We start from the raw sequence: 19,388 nt of genomic DNA, 5'->3' as shown, positions 1-19,388 counted from the left end.
AGCCATTTGTCTTCCTTTTGATCCATTATTCCTAAAAAGCTATTAACTATATTTAAATAATCTTTAAAGTCTTCTTTACTTAGACTTACTGAAACAACTAATTCTGTTCTTAAACTTTTGCCCAGTGAGATACTGAAATTTGTACTTTCTCTCAGAAAAAAGTAAAAAATATTTTGCTTAACCACAAAGAACTGTATTCAAAGATACCTCATTCATTTTATCATTTGCCAAGTGATTTATGTTGACCTTGGACCAATACGTCAAGAAGATATGGTGGTCACTCCCTGATAAAGTGGATTCATTATATAAGATCAAACCACTCTTGCTTGAATCCTTGAATTTTGTCATAGCAGATGAATGTTGGAATATGGCAGCAGTCTCTGCCAGCAAGCATAATTTATGTATACCAAAGTAATTTGTGCCTGAGGATCAAAAACTATCATAAGTGTGCAAATAAATACTAAACAAATATTTTGTATCAAACATTTATGCAAAGATAAATAATTGTTACACTGCAAAATTGTCAGTTCCATGTATAGTACATCAACTAGGTTACAATGCATAGGAGATTAAAGAAAACAAGGTTTTGTTTAACTACAAACAATCTATCTTAAAATTGATACACAGTGTAGATATGTCCTCATAAAAATTTCAAATGCGTTTTCATTTCATTACTCACAACTAGCTGACTTACATCTCTTAGCAAAATAAACACATACCCTTTATTTAGCATGGCATATTTTGTTACTGAATTAATAATCAAACATTATATAAAAATGATCTGAACATTTGCCTCAAGGGGGAGCTTACAGTTCATTCTTGTAGATCCTTTGCATTTTCAAGCCATTCCAAGCTAATGTTCTCAGACGACATTATAATACAGCCCGACTGCAAAATGTTATTTTTGCTTTGCTTTCAACCAGTAAACCGTTATACCTCCATGCTACTGTCCTTCCTAGGGGTCTTTGAAATCCAAAGTGTGGACTGGTTCGGACTCGTTTTTGTTCTTCCTTTACTGAAAAATAAAAATACAAACTATTCTCAGTGCATATATACCTTTACAGTCCTAATTCAGATTTGTGATCAGACCCGGATATTTCAGCCCCCATTTGAAGGCTGTCTCTGTTGGCATAGATGTCCCCTCCACACAAGAGTCATGCTCATGCTGCACCAAACTTAGTGCCACAGTGGTGGGTCAAGGTAAGCAACTGTTACCAATGTTACAGAACCACCCTGTTTAGGAGAGCTCCTTCCATGCAGTGAGGTGACTTGGACAGGATTTATTTTTCATTTTTCAGTTCATAATCATCCACACTTACTCATACAACATAGTCTTTTCCATCTGTGGCCAGAGACTAAAACCTCTCAGAAGATGACTATGCTCTATGAACAGGCGTGGGAGAATGTATGGACACTGTTTCACCAGTGAAATTCCCTTGAAGAGGAGGATACACAAGGGACAGAAGCATACATGTCCCCAATCCTACTTCCATGTGCTCAAGGTCCAGCCCGCCTTCCACCCAGAAGGGCTACCACAACCCTGCCCATGTGCATCTGGAAGCTGCACCCCTGTGATCATGACACATTAACAGGTGCCAGCTTAGCCAGAAAGCCTCTTCCCTTCAGGGCTTGACCTAACTTCTAATGAAGCAATGGGGTATGAATTAGAGTCCTAGCAATGAATGTCCAGTAGAAAGCTTCCTGAGGCCTAGTTTTCATTCAGTGCCATTGACAGTAGTTTTTGTGAGTTTGGTTTTGTTCTATAGGTTTTTTAGTACTTCTCCAAAAGTACTTGCTCTGGAACACTGCAAAACCAGTCACACTAATATTTACAGGGAACCCTGAGGTACCCTGTAGGTTGAAGGCAGTTTTTCCGCATGACTAGCATCTTCTCTGGTATGACTGCCGCAATGCACCATCATTCCTCATTTAGATGACAAATACCTGAAGTCTACTGAATAAAACAGGAATGACATGAGCCACTGCAGCTGCACTGTGATAAAAATATTTTAGTCTCTGGCCAGAATATTTCATACTGATATACTGTCTGATTTAGTGAAAATCAGAGAAGGAAAAGTGGCCTTTGTGGCACCATGTAATTCTGTATGTTGGAAGCCTGAGAGTTAAGATCCCAACAGTACTATACATTCAGTTTTACTCAGTTACTGGTGTGTAAATGTAAGCAAGTCTGGAATGATTTAAAATGCACTTTCAGGGAGCTGAATGGGATAGTAGTTTTCAGTCCCTCCAGACTTACCTCTGAAGCCCTACAAGTAATGCATTATGTACCTGAGCCCATTGGAGTAATTGAAAAGACTCCTATGATTTCAGTGGACTTTAGATCAGGCCACAGTGCTATAAACAAACCAATTGCAATGAATCAAGTAGTTTTAAGTACTTCTTTCTTTAAAAAACTTATTCACTACTGGTTTCCAGATTAACAGAGCAAAATCAAGCTTATTTGGTAAATTTCTGATGAAATGCTTTGAATAGCATCTTTGCTACACAGCAGGAAAAATTTCTAAATACCTTGGGCCAGATACAAGCTAATCTTCAGTTAACCTAAACTGTTTTTCAAAAGCTACACATCTATTTCAAGAAACAGGTTTTAGTATAGAAGGTGCAATAAATAGCACATTGCTGTTTTGATCATCAAATGCAATTGTAGAAACTGAGAAATATACCAGGTTGGAATTTAAACTTTCTGCAAGGCATTCAGATGATAATGGAGATGGGTCTTTGAAGCAGTTTCTCCTTGCTTCCCTGGAAGAAATGAAAGGGAGAGTATCTAAGCATGAACAAGCTGATCATTTGTGCTGGCTACAGGGAAGATGTTTTGCTAGCCTTATTACTACCCTTTCAGAGCCCAACACCAGGCAAAATTAGTCATGACCTTTCAAGCTAGGCATGTCCTGGTTGGCCATTGATTGTGGCTTTCAGAGGAAAGGTCACCATGTTGTGGAAGCCTAAAAAAGAATGAGAAGTCAAGTTCATTTGGAAAGTTGGGGATCCCTCCTTCCCCAGCAGGACAGTATCCCTTTACTAAAACTCCACACTGTCCAGCTGATTAGTTTAAGTTGTTGACTCTTTGATTTTCTTTTGCCCAAGAACTGTATTTTTGATGAACCAAAATGATTTGCAAGGTAAGTCATATGTGGAAAAAAAAACAAAAAAACAACTTTTTTTTAAAGATTTGTTTGAACTGATACAAACCAAAATGCTTCATTTTTGGTGATACTAAAATATTTGCTTCTGATTTAGATGAGTTTTAATGAAAAAAAAAAAAAATATTGTCCTTAAAAACGTTGGTGCAAGCCCATCTGGAAGAAACAGTTGTTTATTTTCCAAGCTGCATTTCCTGTATCTTTGTCATGTGATTTTTAATACTTGAAAATTCAGATTAATTACTTCTGGATAAACTTCTATAGCATCAAAGGCCTGATTAAAGCCCACTGAAGTCAACACTACAATCAGTTGATTTCAGTGGGCCATGAATCTCTCACTGTCCTCCTAGGACTATTTGAGAGCTTCAGCTTCCACAACGCCCCCCCCCCCCCCCCCCCCACACACCTTTTTTTTTTAATCTTAAAGGGAGAAACTGCTGCTGGAAAAGATGTGAACAAACATGCTTGTCATTACACTGACCAAGCAATTCAGGTCCACTGTAACATGTTCCAGATTTAAGTTGTCTGTAAAATTGCTACTGTTATGCACAAAGTTCCTTTTTTCACTTTTTTTACTCTCTTTCCTCTGAGTTGCCATCTATTTTATTTTTAGTAATAATCTATGTTATATGGCAGACCTACTTTTTCTGTATGTTCACTTCTCTCAAGAAGACATACTACTAAGGATCACTGTGATCATCAGTGTATATTAATATAGATCTGAGCAAACTTTTACATTTGGAGTGTTTTCTCACTTGAAATAAGGTATTTCAACTATTTGTAGGAAGTAGTAAATGAGAAGTAGTAAGAAAGAAAGAAGGAGGAATTTTTTTTTTTATCATTTCTAATTTCCTACAACTGTGAAGTCAAATTTACCCATACTGTTGCACTTCAAGAGGGATAACAGAGCCTGTGAATCTGTAAATTGCTCTTCCTGTTATTTTACCAAAATAATTTTTACCCATTAAAAAGTAGAATCATAGAATGGTTTGGATTGGAAGGGACTCTTAAGATCATCTAGTTTCAACCCCCCTGCTATAGACAGGGACACTTCCCTCTAGACGAGGTTGCTAAAAGACCCATCCAGCCTGGCCTTGAATGCTTCCAGGGAGGGGGCATTCACAACCTCTCTGGGCAGGCTGTTGCTGTGTCTTACCACCCTCACAGTAAAGAATTTCTTCCTGATATCTAGTCTAAATCTACCTTCTTCCAGTTTAAAACCATTTCCCCTTGTCCTGTCCTGAAATACTTCAGTTTAAACTTTTCTGGAGTACATTAACTTGAGAACATTTTGTGAAAATGATGCAGATTGAAAAATATCCTTGAAAGTTTCAGAAAGATTAGCTGAGAAAAAAATTACTTGTATATTTTCATATCTTGGCATACCACATTTTGAGAAAGAAGAAATGTCAAAAAGTATTTAAAGTGTGAATCAAAACATATCCTTTTCCATTGGCTGAAATATTTCCCATTTACATAATAAAACAGCTGTTTGACACTATCAATGCATATCTCTCCATTTTGTCTTCTTTGACAGATAAGTGATGTACAAAGAAGTTGTACTGGCATGTGGCACAAAACAAGTTTTTTTTGTTTGTTTTCAATCTGCCTGCACCAGTGTTTCATCTTGCTCATATGGGATGTGCACTGAAGCAGCTCCTGATCCCTCTCAAAACAATCTACCATTCTGGACAGAAAGTGAGGTGAGTTCTTGAGTCTGCCCTGTATCAGTGAGGATCCCACTATTACTTCCTAAAGCCCAGAAGCTACATAGGAGATAAATCATGATGGAAGATGTGAAGTAAAATTGCTGATGGGCTCAGCAGATCAAATGGACAGCAAAGATATCTTCTTCAAAACAAGTGAAGTCCTAAGGGCAGTATACTTAGAGAGACCTGGAATTATTTCAGCTTATCATGGAAAAGCCTGAAGGCGCATGTTCAGCTCTAGCAGCTGTAAAATACTTGGATTTTAATAGATGATAAGATGCTTATTTGCATACTTGGAGATAGATGTAAGTAGTCCTTCAGTATGAATAGCTTGCCAATGGAAACATGAATTATGCATTGTCAGACCAGTTTCAATTAGTGTATTTTACCTTTTATGAAGCATCTGGAAACAGCAAGTCCCAAAAGCCACCAGTATTAACAGTAATAGTGGTATAGTGGGTATTACGACATAAATTAGATTTGGAATTATACCTACAAGACAAAAAGTTCTCATTAATGCTTCTCATGTTGAAGTACTCTTGACCATGTGAGTAAAAGTCTGGAATAAACTATCAGAAATACATTATCTTACACAAAAGAATATTTATGCATTCCTTCTATAGGAAAAGCTATGAAAAGATGACTCAATAAAATCAATAATAAAATAGTTTCCCCAGTGAAACGTAAAACATACCTTAAGGTTTTAAATTTTGACATTTTCATTGTGTGTCAGTGCAAGCTTTCCAATCTTGTGATTGAAAATTCAAGTATTTAAATGAGTACATTTCTAGTCTATTATTTCTATGATGCATATAACCTTTTGAGTTAGTTACTCTTACATATTGAATTCCAACTACACAGGACTACTAAAGAAACACCCCTGCTCTTTCTCCCCATTCCCCTCAAAAGATGTACATAAAATGTCCTCAGCTAACATGAAGACAAATAAAAGCTAAAAATGCCCTGAGCAAAAGGAGTGGGAAATGCTACAAGCTGTGACTCTGTTATCTGCCTAGAATAGAACATGGGGCTTACAGCTTCCAGGAAGGGTATGTTTTTCAGTAACCATACACCAATGTTTCATAGCAGTATACATCTAAGGTACATATTGTGGAGACTTTCTTATCCATTGTGCTCTTATGAAAATATTTGTACATGCAAGAATAAATGCAAATGTTCAGGCTAGGTTTCTTTATTTGTATTAGTCTTTGTATGGTTTGTAAAAAACACTACTATCATTTTCAAAATAGAGTTCATCAATATCCCATTCCCTTGGAGGTGCAAACAGTCAGTTAGGGAACTGGTTCAAATCCAGCCAGTAAGTGCAGAAGGGGAGTGCCAAGTTTCCATAATATAATGCTGTATTGTGTAAGAACCTGAGTTGCTCCTCAGAGATGTGCAGTTCCTTGAATTAAGGCCATGCTACAACCCTTCAAGAACAGCAGGACTCTGGAACATAAATTGCTAAGTGAGCATACAAGAGCATTACGGAAAGCTCCCACTCAGCATTTAGCATTCCTTAAAACATGACGTACTTGGGGCATGCATGACACAGTGCTTATTCTACAGATAAGTGAGAACTCTATGCCCTATCCTTTAGGAAAGATTCCTTAGTGCCTTCTTTGTGATCCCCAGATCACATAAAAAAGATATGTACCATATGTTAGTTTGACTTGTCGAAGAGAATAGGAGATAAAGAGCCAAAGCTATCATAGCTCTAGAAAGAGATGCTCCACAGCTGGATGAATGCTGGTGAAATCTTGTATCTTGATAGAGATCACTGGGGTCACAGCATCACTGCAGATTTTAAGGACCACTGAACTACAGGTTTAGATCAAGATTTGGAGATACATGGAAATATTTTATTTCCAGAGCTACAAACAGGACAAAGTAGAACTCTTGAGCTGTTATTCAAAGTATTTTTCAGGGCACCTCCTGAGGCAATAGATTGCTCCTTCCTACTGACAATGATGGAAAGTGTTAATAATTTAAATGAATCCACTGTTAAATGTTTTTAGTATACCATTAAATTCTTATTACCTGTTTCAGTAGCTATAACATGATACTGATCTTCTGGTTTGTTTGTGTCATATGGATTTCCTGCTGGCACCGTTGGAAAAATACCTAAAAAGAATATCAGACCTTTTAGGAAACCAACATGCACAAAATAGAGCTGTTAACACTGTTTAAAATTTTAACCATAATTACATTTTAATTTGTATTAGAAAAGTGAACTTTTTCAGGATTAAACTGATAGAAGTAAATACGTAAATAGGATTTTGCTGCAAAATTGCAAAATTCTGGAACAGGAATTATGACCAGAGGAATATAAATGACAGCCATATTAGCTATTAGTGTCCAGGATATATTTTTCATATGTTCCAGTACTAGCCTATGCCTGATATACTTAAGTAATTTTGCAGGTTCCTGTAAGTAATCCTTATCATTACACATTTATTATTGTAATTCAATTAAATGTTTCAAAATTTCTTACCGTAATCTGGCTCTGCTCTGTCTCCTAATTCTTTTTCTAAGACATTGTCTGTTAAATCAATATTTGAAATCAATCGTTGAAGAATGTGTGTAATGAAACAGATACTTTCATTATTTTGCATGCAGCATCACAGAAATAGATCTATCCTCCAAAACAATAGTCACTTAATTTTTCAGCAGCCTTACCAAAGATTATTGGCAAACTAGAGTAAATTTACTTCTACTTCATGCATTTTCCTCCCCTAAGAAAAGGGCTACAGTTCATTCTAGTTCCAATTCTTGACGGCATCTGCTAAGTTATTGAAAAATCACTGAGTCCTTTAATTTCTTGTGCTGAATAAAACTCTTAACATATCCAAAGTTTCATTTACATAGATGATACTAAGACAATATAAGAGAGGAAGTGTTCTTGATTAATACTTAAATCTATTCACTTTTTAAAAATAATAATTAAAGAATGTCAGACTTAAAAAAACAGTAATAGGTACTGAATTCTAATGTTTCTCATAGGGAAGTGAAATTACCAAAAGACAAATGATAGTATCACATTTCTTGTAATGAGTAAGAAACCAGAGGAGCAATTCATGGCTGTGAGCTACACTGCAGAGGTTTGCAAGTTTACTGTGATTATTCCAGCTAAAATTTTATGAAGATTACAGAAATAATAATCTCATATTGAAAGGATGAGCATAGGACTGGAATCTGCATGATTGATGGAATAAAATAATTAATGTTATGTCAATATAATAGTGCTACTAGCCTGCAGTTCCGAGTGTCCTCATTATCACAAAATGCTGAGAGAAATCAAAGAGGCATAAATACCTACTAGAGCAAAAGGTTATGTTTGGCCATAGGTAAAGAAAGATATCAAAATACCACTAAAAATTGAATTGCTCATTCTAGACAGTAGACGAGGAGATGAGTTTTTAATTTGATAGCATAATCAAACCTACAGGAGATGGACAGGAAAAAAATGCAGTTGCTATTATCAACCTATAATGAAATTTAAGATCACTGAATGATCAATTTGATTTAAAAGCAAACCAAACATTGCAACAGCAAATGTTTAAAAAATGAATGTATGACTTGAGTATGCTTGAGTGTGAATGCCTAATGAAGGACTGCCCTGAACTTACCAATAAATTAGGCTCAACTTTGTCATGGCCACCCACAACCTTTCCATTTTGGCCTACACCATATACTCAAAACAGATGAGAATGTTGTGAAAAACAATACATTCAGATAACAAAGTGAAATTCAATATTTGTGTGCCACTGTAATGCTACTAGTAAATTGGCTGTGTTTTGTATTATAAATAGCTGAAGTTGAAGTTATTAAGAGGAAGGTAAGGTTTTTTGTAAGTCTTACGTATGGGTTTTAGGTAGCACATGTGGTTTTGTTACACTGTGGTATTTCCTTTAGGTAGTGAAAGAAATGTTATATACCTATTTATATGCATTTATACATCTATTCTTTTCCTCCATGTGATACAAAAATACATTTCTGAAGAATAGTCTGTTTTGCTAGCGAGCACAATTCCAGCAGCTTGGAAGGTAAATAGCTACAATTTTGCAGTACTGTATTTAGCTACATAACAATGCCAGTCTTAATAATTACCTATACATTGTTTGCCTTATTGATGTAATATTCCATATTATATAGGAGTAACCTATTTCTATATGGTGAAGGAAATATAAATTCATTTTCATTGTTACTTTTATCACTTTGCTTTCTGCCAACCCAAAATACCCAGCATTTTTTTTAATGGAGAAAGGAATAGAAGTTAATAAATCTTTCTCACACCATAGCTAGAATGGTAAGTAGTTTGCTATTGTGGAATGATGATTTCATTTACATTTCTATCCTTTTAAAGTCATGAAATATACTCAAAACTGCACTGTTTTAATCCAACCTGCATTTTCTGACACAAAAATATTGTTATTTTAATAACAAAACATGTTTTATTCTCTTATTTCAAACCAGTTGTGATCAGCTGTAAAAGTGGTAAGGCTTTATATGTCACAGTTCCTTGAATGGCTCATATGACTAAGATGATCACCGATTGCCATAAGACAACAGTAGTCATTACTAATTTTAGAAGCAATAACAGATTTTGGAGGGTAGAGTTTTAAATATGTGGATATATCAAGCCTTCCAAGTATTTAGTATTTGCTTAAAATATTAATTGCCATTAATAATGTCATTATGGCAATAGCCAGTGAGAGAACTGTCTATCCACCAAACCTGGTGGAAGAAAATAGCCTGGATCCCTACAGACAAATGTATAATCTCTAATGACTGTGATCATTACTAGATCATGAATACAGAAAAAGCAGATAGGAAATTGTGCAGAATTTGGTAGGTTAAATAGCTGCTAAAAGTAGGATTTTGTATTAATTCTGACTTGCAGCTTAGTTTCTAAAAGCAGATACATTATACATTATTTGAAGGTATGTGCATGATCCTGCTGAAAAACATGGTTTGATTTTCTGTAGGTATCATCAAAAGCAAAAGCTGTTAAAGGCTCAACTTCAAAGTTTACTTTTCATGTTTTTTTTCTGATTGCACAACGTTGTAGTTTATAGTTCACATTTCCTCTGCTGAACCTATATCATGCCTGAAGTACAGCTAAATTGCATAAGAATTGTTTTTTTTCTGTCACCATCTGCAAATGCAGACTTTTTTTTCCTACTCTTCTGGATTTGCTGTTTTCTTCCTTTAAGACAATACTGTTAGAAATAATTATCATATATAAGTTGATACAGAATTTCAGAGGTATGAAACTTCAAGGATGGCTTAAATTTTTGTGGTAGGTTCAAGAGATGCTTTGGCCTTTCTATATGATATCAAGTAGGGGAAGGAGAAAATGACCATTTAAAATAATTTTTTGAAGAATGAGCTAGTGCATAAGTTAAACTAGTGTAATCCTGAAAAGGAAAGAGCATGAAGCTAACCTTGAAAAACCATTCTTCTTGAACACAGATAGTTTTACTTAAAAACAGCACTAGCTTTGATAAATTGCATCTCCAATTAATAACAGCTCTGTCACTCACACTCCAAAGGAATCAGTAACATTGGCAAGTCTAATGGTGTGACCACAAAACGTTTGCAGCTTCCTTCACAAAACAAGAGGCAATTGTTTTTCTAAGAAAGAGTCCCATCTATAAGAGTTGACTTTAGTTTCACCTACCTGGGCCATACTTGCAGATAAAATTGTGCTTCATGTTGCATCTATCGTCATTCCACTGATAAAGATACGGCCCTCCCAGACCAGGGTTTGCAGTTGGCTGATGATACATAACAACACAGGCTTCACTTCCACAGGAAGGCTCATCTGTATACCAATTTCTAGCAGTAAATAAATAAAAACTTTCAAATTTTGACAATAAAATTAATCAGAATATCAAGGAGAAAAGTTAATATCAATAAAAAAATGTGACTTCATCTTCTTCAATGATTAATAGCATTTCCCACGGCACCTCCATAAAAGGCATTTAGAGCCTGGACTCCAAATCTCTGGATCTTACAGTTCTGATCAGAACCATCTCTGTAGAAATAACATTCTGTGAGAAATAACACTGCTCTTTTACCTGTTTTCATTCCTATTTGACTCTTAACAGACTCCTTTGTCCTGAGGCCTGTGAGCTGCTGTTTTTCTGGCCTTATGCTTAATCACAAAATTAAAGCTTTTTCAAAAGACAGAGTAGAAACAGAACAGTTTGCATTAAGCAACCTGCATTAGTTTACTTCCTGGCTGGCTGCCTGACTTGTGGTGGCCAGTCTTGCAGAATTTATTTGAAATGAGAGCAAAGAAAATTGTAGGCTGCCATCCCCTATGCTATCCCTTCACAGATTAAAATTCAAAACCCTGACTGCCAGCTCCCCTTTAGCTTGAGAAGTTAAGGAGTTATGCTATTAACTTCATACGGCAGCAAGTGGGTCCCTTCCAACCCAACCCGTTCTGTGATTTTATGATTCTATGACGAGATTATTTTTTTTACCAGGCATTTCACTCTCCATTTATTTCCATTATACATTCTCAATAAGCAGCTTTAGAGACTTACCTGAAGGGTGAAATACTTCCATCAGCCCAATGGTAGAGGTCAGGGCAAGCACTGGAGGTGGCCAGTCCATCACTACTTCTCCACAACCCAATCCAGAAATCACCATCAGAAATCCCAGAGCCTGACTTAGTGAGGTTCTGTAACATGTTTTCTATTAGTCGCTGCTCAGCTTCACTTTCCAAGCTCAGTAAAGCCCCGCCATCCATTTCACAAGCTTGGCGGGCCTCCTGAAAGCCCACGCGTCTAGACAAGTCCTGGAAATAAGCTATCTTGTAGCAGGAACGCTTGAAGCCACCATAGCACACCTTTTGACCTGAAAAAAAAGTAGATATATGACAAATGTGAAAAAGAAAAAAATATATATATAGCACATCATGAATACAGTGATGTAGGTGAGTAGGCACTTATTGTGCCCCTTCCTGAAAGGACTCACAGTAGCACAGTGGCACTGCTGAAAACCTTAGCTTGAATTTAACATGGCTCATATTGTACAGTTCGCTGAAATCTATGCTTTGTTCCCATGCTCGTTAAACTTTCTGAGACGCTGAAGATTCCCACTGACTTCTAGAAATGTTTCTCTGCTTTTAATGTCTGTACCATAAAGTCCTACTGTTAAAGCTAGAATTTGGAGGGTATTTTTGTAATTAATGGGCCAACTCCACTACTCATTGTTAAGGAAAGCTATTTGACCAGGAAAAAAATAAAGTTTAAACTTCTCAGTGCTAGTGGCAGGAAGAAGCTAACACATTCTTGGCTCTGCTACCTAACCTTGAGAGGCTGCTTTCACAAAGACCTCGGGGCTACTCTCTGCTATGGTGTCTCCAAATGCAATCTCTTAAGTCCGTGCAGAAGGAGAAATCTTCTTTAAGGGTATCCAGTCAATGACTTTTTCAGTGCAAAAACGGATAGTAAAAGCAAGAAGTCATAAACATATAGGCACAAGTCTGACAGGCTAATATCATGGAGAAAACTAGGAGAAAAACGTCTGTCTGATACCAACTGGAAGGTAGTCAGGAAAGTGCATGCAAACAGGGCTTTGCAACTGGTAAGGATGCAAACCTGGCGGCTCAGGGTGTTGGGGGTTCGCAGAAATGTGTACACTGATGATGGACTGTTCAGGGTTAATAAATGGGGAGGAACAGGGAGGAAAAGATAGAAAGGGATAAAAAAAAAATAGTCATGTAAAATGGAGCCTGGTCAGTATACTTGGCTGACTGAGCCCTGCAGGTAGTCACCGTACTCTGTCCTGTCTTATTGTTAAATTTGGTCTAACTATTTCTCTGTGTATTATCACATTTCACCCCAAGCGTAGGGATGCTCTCACCACCAGCTCCCAGAACAGGCAGGGTTTCCACCCCAGCCAGGCCTCTCTCACCACCAGCAGCAGCAGGAGTTGTGCCAGTCCTAAAAATCAGTTCTGGGGAGGAACCAGCAAGAAATGAGGGCAGGCTCCACGTCAGTGGCTGGAGCTGGGCAGTAGATCACAGCCCAGGTACCCACTGCTAAGGGGCTGAGTGTCTGTAACTTAACTCAGTGTGCATGAGGTGTATGTATAAGTTGCTCCAAAAGTAATGCCTCCTATTGTAGTTTCTATATGGAAACAAATAGATACAAAGAGCACAATGACACTATTTGATTCAGCAAATTCTTGGCTGTAAAATTGGTCAACATAGCCACCACCATCAACTATGCATTTTCACCAGTGATGAAGAAGAGGTTGCTTGCCACACTTGTAAAAAGCTGCACCAGCAGGGGTCACCCACTGTTTCACAGCAGCTATGATGGTGTCGTTGCTAGGAAAATGTTGCCTATGCAGCCCCTCTTTCATAGTCCCAAACAGATGGAAGTCAGAAGGCGTCAGATCTGGATTATATGCTGGGTGTGGTAGGACAGTCCAGCCAAGTCTGGCAATGCACTCCACAGTCTTCAAACTGGTGTGGGGCGTTGTGTTATTGTGCTGTAAGAAAAAGGTTGTCTTCTCCTTTGGGCTGACTCTGGAAGTTTGAGCCTTCCACTTAGTCAGCATTGCAATATAGCAGTCACAAGTGATGGTTTGTCTGGGTTCCAGGAAATCCATCAAGATCACTCCCTTCCTATCCCAAAAGGCAGCGCATGTCACTCTACCCACTGAGGGCTGTGTCTTAAACATTTCCTTCAATGGGGAGTTCATATTTCCCCATTTCATGGACTGCCATTTTGATTCTTGCTCACAGCAGTGACACCACATCTCGTTTCCAGTAATGATGCAATCCAGGACCTTCAGCCTTCAGCCTCACATTGGTTCAATAGGTCTTGACAAACTTGCATATGGTGTTTTCTCTTTTCCTGTGTGAGCATCTGTGGGTACCAGGTACAAATTTTGTGATATTTCAATGTTGCCACCATTGTTTCCAATGCACTGAAGCTGATATTCATCTCTGTACATTTCTGTTGTCACTGCTGAAACGCAACACCCATTGCCTCACTGTGCTCGCATCCACAGTTCAGACTCCAGAAATGTTCAGCATCAATGAATGTGAATAGGTGCAGTTTTTTTCCACATGGAGGAATTCAATTCCACAACTTCACTTCACACATGCTTCCACATCAGATGCCATTTTGTCAGACTGCCCCTCTGCTATGTGTCACACAGCAACAAAACTGAATGGATTGTTCAACCTCTACTGACATACCACCAATGTACACCTCTGAATTTATAGGCCAACATGATAAAATAGCAGTCACTACTTGCAGAGTAACCCTTATATTTGCCAGCAACCTTTAAGTTGGAGCACCAATGACTAATGAGGTTTCAGGTCTTGGCTAGGGTATCAAGCAGGCAGGGAGCCTCAGGGGGATTAGTAAATGCAGTATGCAAGAGAGATGAGTGTGGGAGTGCTGCATGTGTGCAGCAAGCTTCAAGCTCAGCCTGTGAGTAGGTGACTCGTGAAGTAGATAAGGAGTCTGGGATCTAGGTGGACAGTGGGACTCTGCCAGTACTCAAGGGACCCAGAAACGTGCATGCATGTGTCAGCCTGGAGAGTGGGTCCCACAGGCAGATGCTGTTGAAGGCAGCACCTTGTCTGCAGCTGTCTGTGTGGTCAGCCTTGTCTGCGTGTCTCTGGGACATATGCTCAGTTTTGCTGCAGACTGAATGAATCTGCAAGTAGGAAAATGGCAGCCATGTCCTCCAAATCCCAACAGAGATCCCAAGCACTAAGCTGGACTCTACAAGTCCAGCAGGTCAGGCAGAAGTATATGAACCAGAGGTGCTGGAGATGGCAGCCATGATCCTAATGTCCCTTACCACAGCAACAGAAGCCCCAGACATTAGCAGATACCTCAATACTATAATGATACTGAAGAATCCCTATTATGCTTTCAGAAAGCACTAAATCTACTGCATTCACAGAGGTTTTCCCTTCCCTTCTTAGTAAAAACTGTGGAAAAATATCAAAAGGCAATGACAAAATAATGTTTTTTCCTTCCAGTTCTTTGGCAGAGAAAGATGCCTATTTCCTGAAAAGGAAAAACAATTATCTTCAACTACAGAGGTTCTCTAGAACTTATTCAACATGCCCAAAATGTGGAATGAGCAGACAGAGGAAGGGTTCTAAAAAGTGAACATAAAGACATGATCTCCTTATGCCTCTTAGCTAAATCTGAAAGTAACTTCTATTTTTGGAATATTTTTTATTCTCAAAATGCAGTAGGAGTATACTACATTCAATTTTTTAGTGTTTCCTGTGATTCTTGTGCACCTTCCTCAAAAAATCTGAAACCTTTGCTTTATGACAGCCTATTACAGTTCATCTAGAGGAAACACCCTCAGTAAAAAGTGTCCTTGTTGTCTCATTTTTACTTAGGCTTAGCAGACAGACTTCTGAAGTTGTCTGTTTATCAGTTGTTATCCTGACAAAACAATGCAGGAACAAGAAAAATCTAATGTAAGGACTGTCTTGAGCCATCAGTCAGGTTCAGTGACCAGTAAGAGTCTACCTCCTTGGACTTTCTCTGACAATGCCATGACAACTCTACAGTTTGTCCTTAATCCTTCACTGACATTTTCCTTCATTTAGATAAGTGAAGAGCCTTGATATCAGGGAATCTACAAAGAGCCAAAGTCTATCTGGGCAAGGCTGCTGAAGACTCAAGGGGAAGACCCTTCATTACAGATGCATGTAAAATAAGGGGTTTTTTTTATAGCACTTCTTTGATGGAAAAAAAAAAAAAAAAAGGAAAAAAAAAAGACACCTATTATCAAAATAACAAAGCAATGTCTGAACGTACAGAAGTGTGAAACGCAAGACTGAAAGCTGCATATGAAATAACATCTCAACTCTTTCCTATATAATGCTGTAATTCAAATTTTGCTGGTGCGATCACAAACCTTGTTTTCCTCAGGACCTTTGTCTCACTGACAAGATGGAGTGCACAGTAAAGGAGAATTCTGACTCTCGCCACTGGGTGAGTGAGTGACTATGGCTTACTGCCAGAGTACACATATGTACATAGGAATGCAAACATCCAAAGGCTAGCGCTGAATTATGTAAGACACTAATAATCATTTATATGGAGATTGGACTATCCCTGTAACTAAAGATTGAATTCAAAGCTTTAATTCATGAAGTAGAAGCAGATTTATGGAGATTCCTTGGTCCATTGTCTTGTTCTTTTTACTTCCCAGACAGCATTCAGAAAAAATCTTTTACAGTTCCTCTCCTTCTTGCATATTTTTCTCTTTGACAATAAGTAGAAAGTTATGAGCAAATTCAGGTAACAAAATATCTCTATCATGGTTTCATTCAAATAGAAATGTTCAAACCACCAGGATGACTGTTTTGGCCACTTCAGATGTCAATGCCTCTGCTGCAGCTCCCTTTCCTGGGAAAGCAATCACCTTTCCCTCCATAGCATCATACTTCCAGCCTCCCTGTTCCTTACGTTTCTCATGCGCCTGAAATGCTCTCTTATGTTTCATTCTCATGCACATTCCCTGTTCTTCTGTTACTGCCCGAAAATCTGAATTGAAGGACCTTTCCAACATGAGAAATGGGTCTTTGCTGGCCAACTGACCAAGCTTCTTCAGTGTGCTTATCTTCCAGTTAAGTGTGTCATTAACAGTCAGGAGCTGCAAGGAGACTCAAGTTACCAAATGGCATGTGATGTTTCTGAGCTGCTATAAAGCTTGTGTCCATAAGCTGTAAGCTGCACAGTACGCTCATGTAACTTCAATACTGCACTAGCGCCAATATCTCCATCACTCCCAACAAGCTGAGGAAAACACGTAAGACTGCGTGGAGTGGGGAGAAGGGCAGGTCTTTGTGATGCACAGTGGCAGCAAAACTGTGCAATTGGTGCTACTGTAGCACTTGGTATGTACCTGTTCTGTGCAGCCCAGTAACAGATTGGCTCTGTTAAGGAATCTGAGTAAGGTGCCTTCCTGGGTGGTCCAGAATACAGAAACAGAGGACCAATCCCTACCCAAGTGTTTATCTGAAATGGTTAGTGAGTTAAAACCTTGAGGGATCATCAAGTCAAACTCCTGGCTCCACAAAGAACCCCCTGAAAATCAACCTTATGTCTGAGAGTATAGTTCAAACACTCCTTGAACTCCAGCAGGCTCAGTGCTGGGACCACTGCTCTGCTCCAGTGCCCTTTCACATTTGTTTCTCTCTAAACAAAAGAAATGGTTCCTTCCCTACAGGCTGATCATTTGTGCAAGAATACCTGTCAAAACACAAATAGAGAAAACAGCAAGCAACTAAGAAATATCTGGGTTTCAGACTTATCCTTTAACAATGAAGAATGTGATGCAGAATAGTAAGCTAGTAAGCTTCCTGGAAGAAGCTCTGAATTTTTTTTTATTATTATTATTATTTTGTTTTTTTGTTTGTTTGTTTGTTTGTTTGTTTTTTGTTGTTCCAGTTAATTTAGTTCCTCTGTTTAGGCAATGACCCTTTCTGATTTTTCTCTTTCTTCTTTCAAAGGGGACTTTTATCTGCTGTTGCAGACCTAGTTCAATGTGTTAATGGAAATCTGCAGTAGTATGTTAATAGCTGCCAAATCAGCTGACATTTTAGTGTTCCTTTCAGAGCATGCTGAGATGTCAAGCATTAAAGCAGCATTTTTTTTTACAGCCTTGTCTCCCTATTAATTTATGAACTACAAAGCAAAAATAATTCACTAGTGTAAATGAGAAAATGGACCACACTGTACAGCAGATAAGTATGGAAACATTAACTATAGAATTTTTCAAACATCTTTATAGCAGTCAACACCCTACTGTTAATTCCAAAGCAACACTTGCTATTTCAACTCTATAAATTTAATTCCAATTTTCCTATCACAACTGAATAGAAACTAGTTTTGTGAGTTGGAATTAATCAGGCTTGGATACTGCTCAACATGAAAAAACACAGGTAAGTTAGGCCTTTGCAACCTTTCCATAAAGTCTACTGTAGGCTGCTTTAGTTGAAAAAACCTTGAAGGAAAACATTGTTCCATCACAGCGCATCCAGAAAGAAAAAAAAAAAAGATGTGAACGTATTTAGTCCTTCCTTGAGCATGAGACCAAAGATCTAACTAATGCAATAAATAGAATTTAATAACTCATTCTCAGTGTTATCCTTTACAAATGCTCAAATTGGTATTTCAATCAATCCTGTCTGACTGCCTGTAGATGCGAAGGTTGAGTGCTTATATCCTTCTTTTCAAGGAGTCAATTGGCTCCTTAACCCTTAACAAATCTCCCCTCACCCAAGAGCTGCCCTCACACCTTGCTCAGAAGTAGGCATGGAGACAGGCACTTGAATTGTTGCCATTAACACTCACATTACCTTTTCATCATCACCAGAGCACCAGAAAGTCTGCTGAGGGAAGAGTGCTACACTGAACTGACAGAAAGAAAAATTGTTCTCCCACTATTGCACTGCAGAACTACAAGGTTAGGTCTCCCCAGTCTTCTCATCAGGGAACAAACCTGGAGAAGTTTATATTTTTCTCCCTGTCCTGCACACTACAGCCATAAAGCATTGCTCTGCTCCTGGTCCCTCAGCCCTCTCAGCCTTAGGAATTCTATTTGCCTACTGCGGATAAGTTGATTCAAAATCCCTTTCTTTCACTTATTCTCACCATTCCTGCAACTGAAGAAAGCAACGGCACAATATCTACTCTAAGAAACATTAAGCACTATCCCAATCATGTGTTATTTTTTCATCCTTAGGTGTCACACTGCAGCTACCTAATAAAATATTTTATAACAACATCAAAATAAATCTAGCTTTTAGTGCAAATACCTGGTACTTAGTTGAAACATTTCTGCAGATAATTTTGCAAGAAAGAAGATCTCCTCTAAAAAAAGGAGAAGCAAACAAATACTCAGTACTTCAATCAGGAATACCTCTGTTATGTTTTAATAATGGTTCCTCATTTAAAAGAAATAATAGGTTCCTTTAGGTTTATCATGATAGAATCTATAGCAGCATAACTGAGAACTAAGGTTACTGACAGCACCCATCTCAAAGAGCCATCTCCCTAAGCGCCAACCACACTGCTATGGGCCATGAGGGGCATCCTGAGTCATGACTCAGCTTGAAGTTTTGGAAATCCCAGATAAAAGACAAGCTCCCTACTTGTAAATCCAATCTCCCTCTTGAACCTTACTGACTAAGGTACAATTCAAGGCTCACTTCAGCTACAATTAGCACTCATCTAGATTTGTGGTAGCAGTAGCTCAATGTGTACAGCATATGTAAGGAGAACAAATGAATGCACAAAGCCTGCTGTAGAAAGTCCACTATGTTTTCATATGGTGACTTACAAGATAACGAATTCAGCGGAAAACACAGAGGAACATTCGGTGCAAATGTGGAACATTGAACACTAACCAGAGTCCCCAAGACCAGAATGAGGCTAATAGAGGCCTCCGAAAGTAAAGTTAAAAAGACATGGAGACTTAAAGAGATAAAGAAATAACA

General features: G+C 38.1%; 1 protein-coding gene across 9 annotated transcripts in view; it reads right to left on the bottom strand.

Annotated features, from left to right (window-relative positions):
- Positions 1 to 469: 469 nt before the first annotated feature.
- The window catches only part of CHODL (chondrolectin), a 29,182-nt gene continuing 10,263 nt past the window's right edge, over positions 470 to 19,388 (bottom strand). The window contains exons 2-8 of one of the 9 annotated variants that reach the window (XM_004938355.5): positions 11,431 to 11,743; positions 10,557 to 10,714; positions 7,368 to 7,415; positions 6,914 to 6,997; positions 5,263 to 5,365; positions 2,685 to 2,763; positions 470 to 1,015 (exon numbers count right to left, since the gene is read on the bottom strand). In XM_004938355.5, the coding sequence (XP_004938412.2) occupies positions 1,013 to 1,015; positions 2,685 to 2,763; positions 5,263 to 5,365; positions 6,914 to 6,997; positions 7,368 to 7,415; positions 10,557 to 10,714; positions 11,431 to 11,743 (788 nt within the window). In that variant the 3' untranslated portion in view covers positions 470 to 1,012. Of the gene's footprint in view, positions 1,016 to 2,683; positions 2,764 to 5,262; positions 5,366 to 6,913; positions 6,998 to 7,367; positions 7,416 to 10,556; positions 10,715 to 11,430; positions 11,744 to 19,388 lie in introns of those variants that run through there. The other 8 variants (XM_416682.8, XM_004938358.5, XM_004938360.5 and 5 more) reach the window with 8 other exon arrangements.

The sequence above is a fragment of the Gallus gallus genome, chromosome 1, assembly GCF_016699485.2.
Source record: "Gallus gallus isolate bGalGal1 chromosome 1, bGalGal1.mat.broiler.GRCg7b, whole genome shotgun sequence".
In the NCBI taxonomy this organism is placed as follows: domain Eukaryota; kingdom Metazoa; phylum Chordata; class Aves; order Galliformes; family Phasianidae; genus Gallus; species Gallus gallus.
Note: the sequence above shows the minus strand (reverse complement) of the source record. Positions and strands in the feature narration are given on the sequence as shown.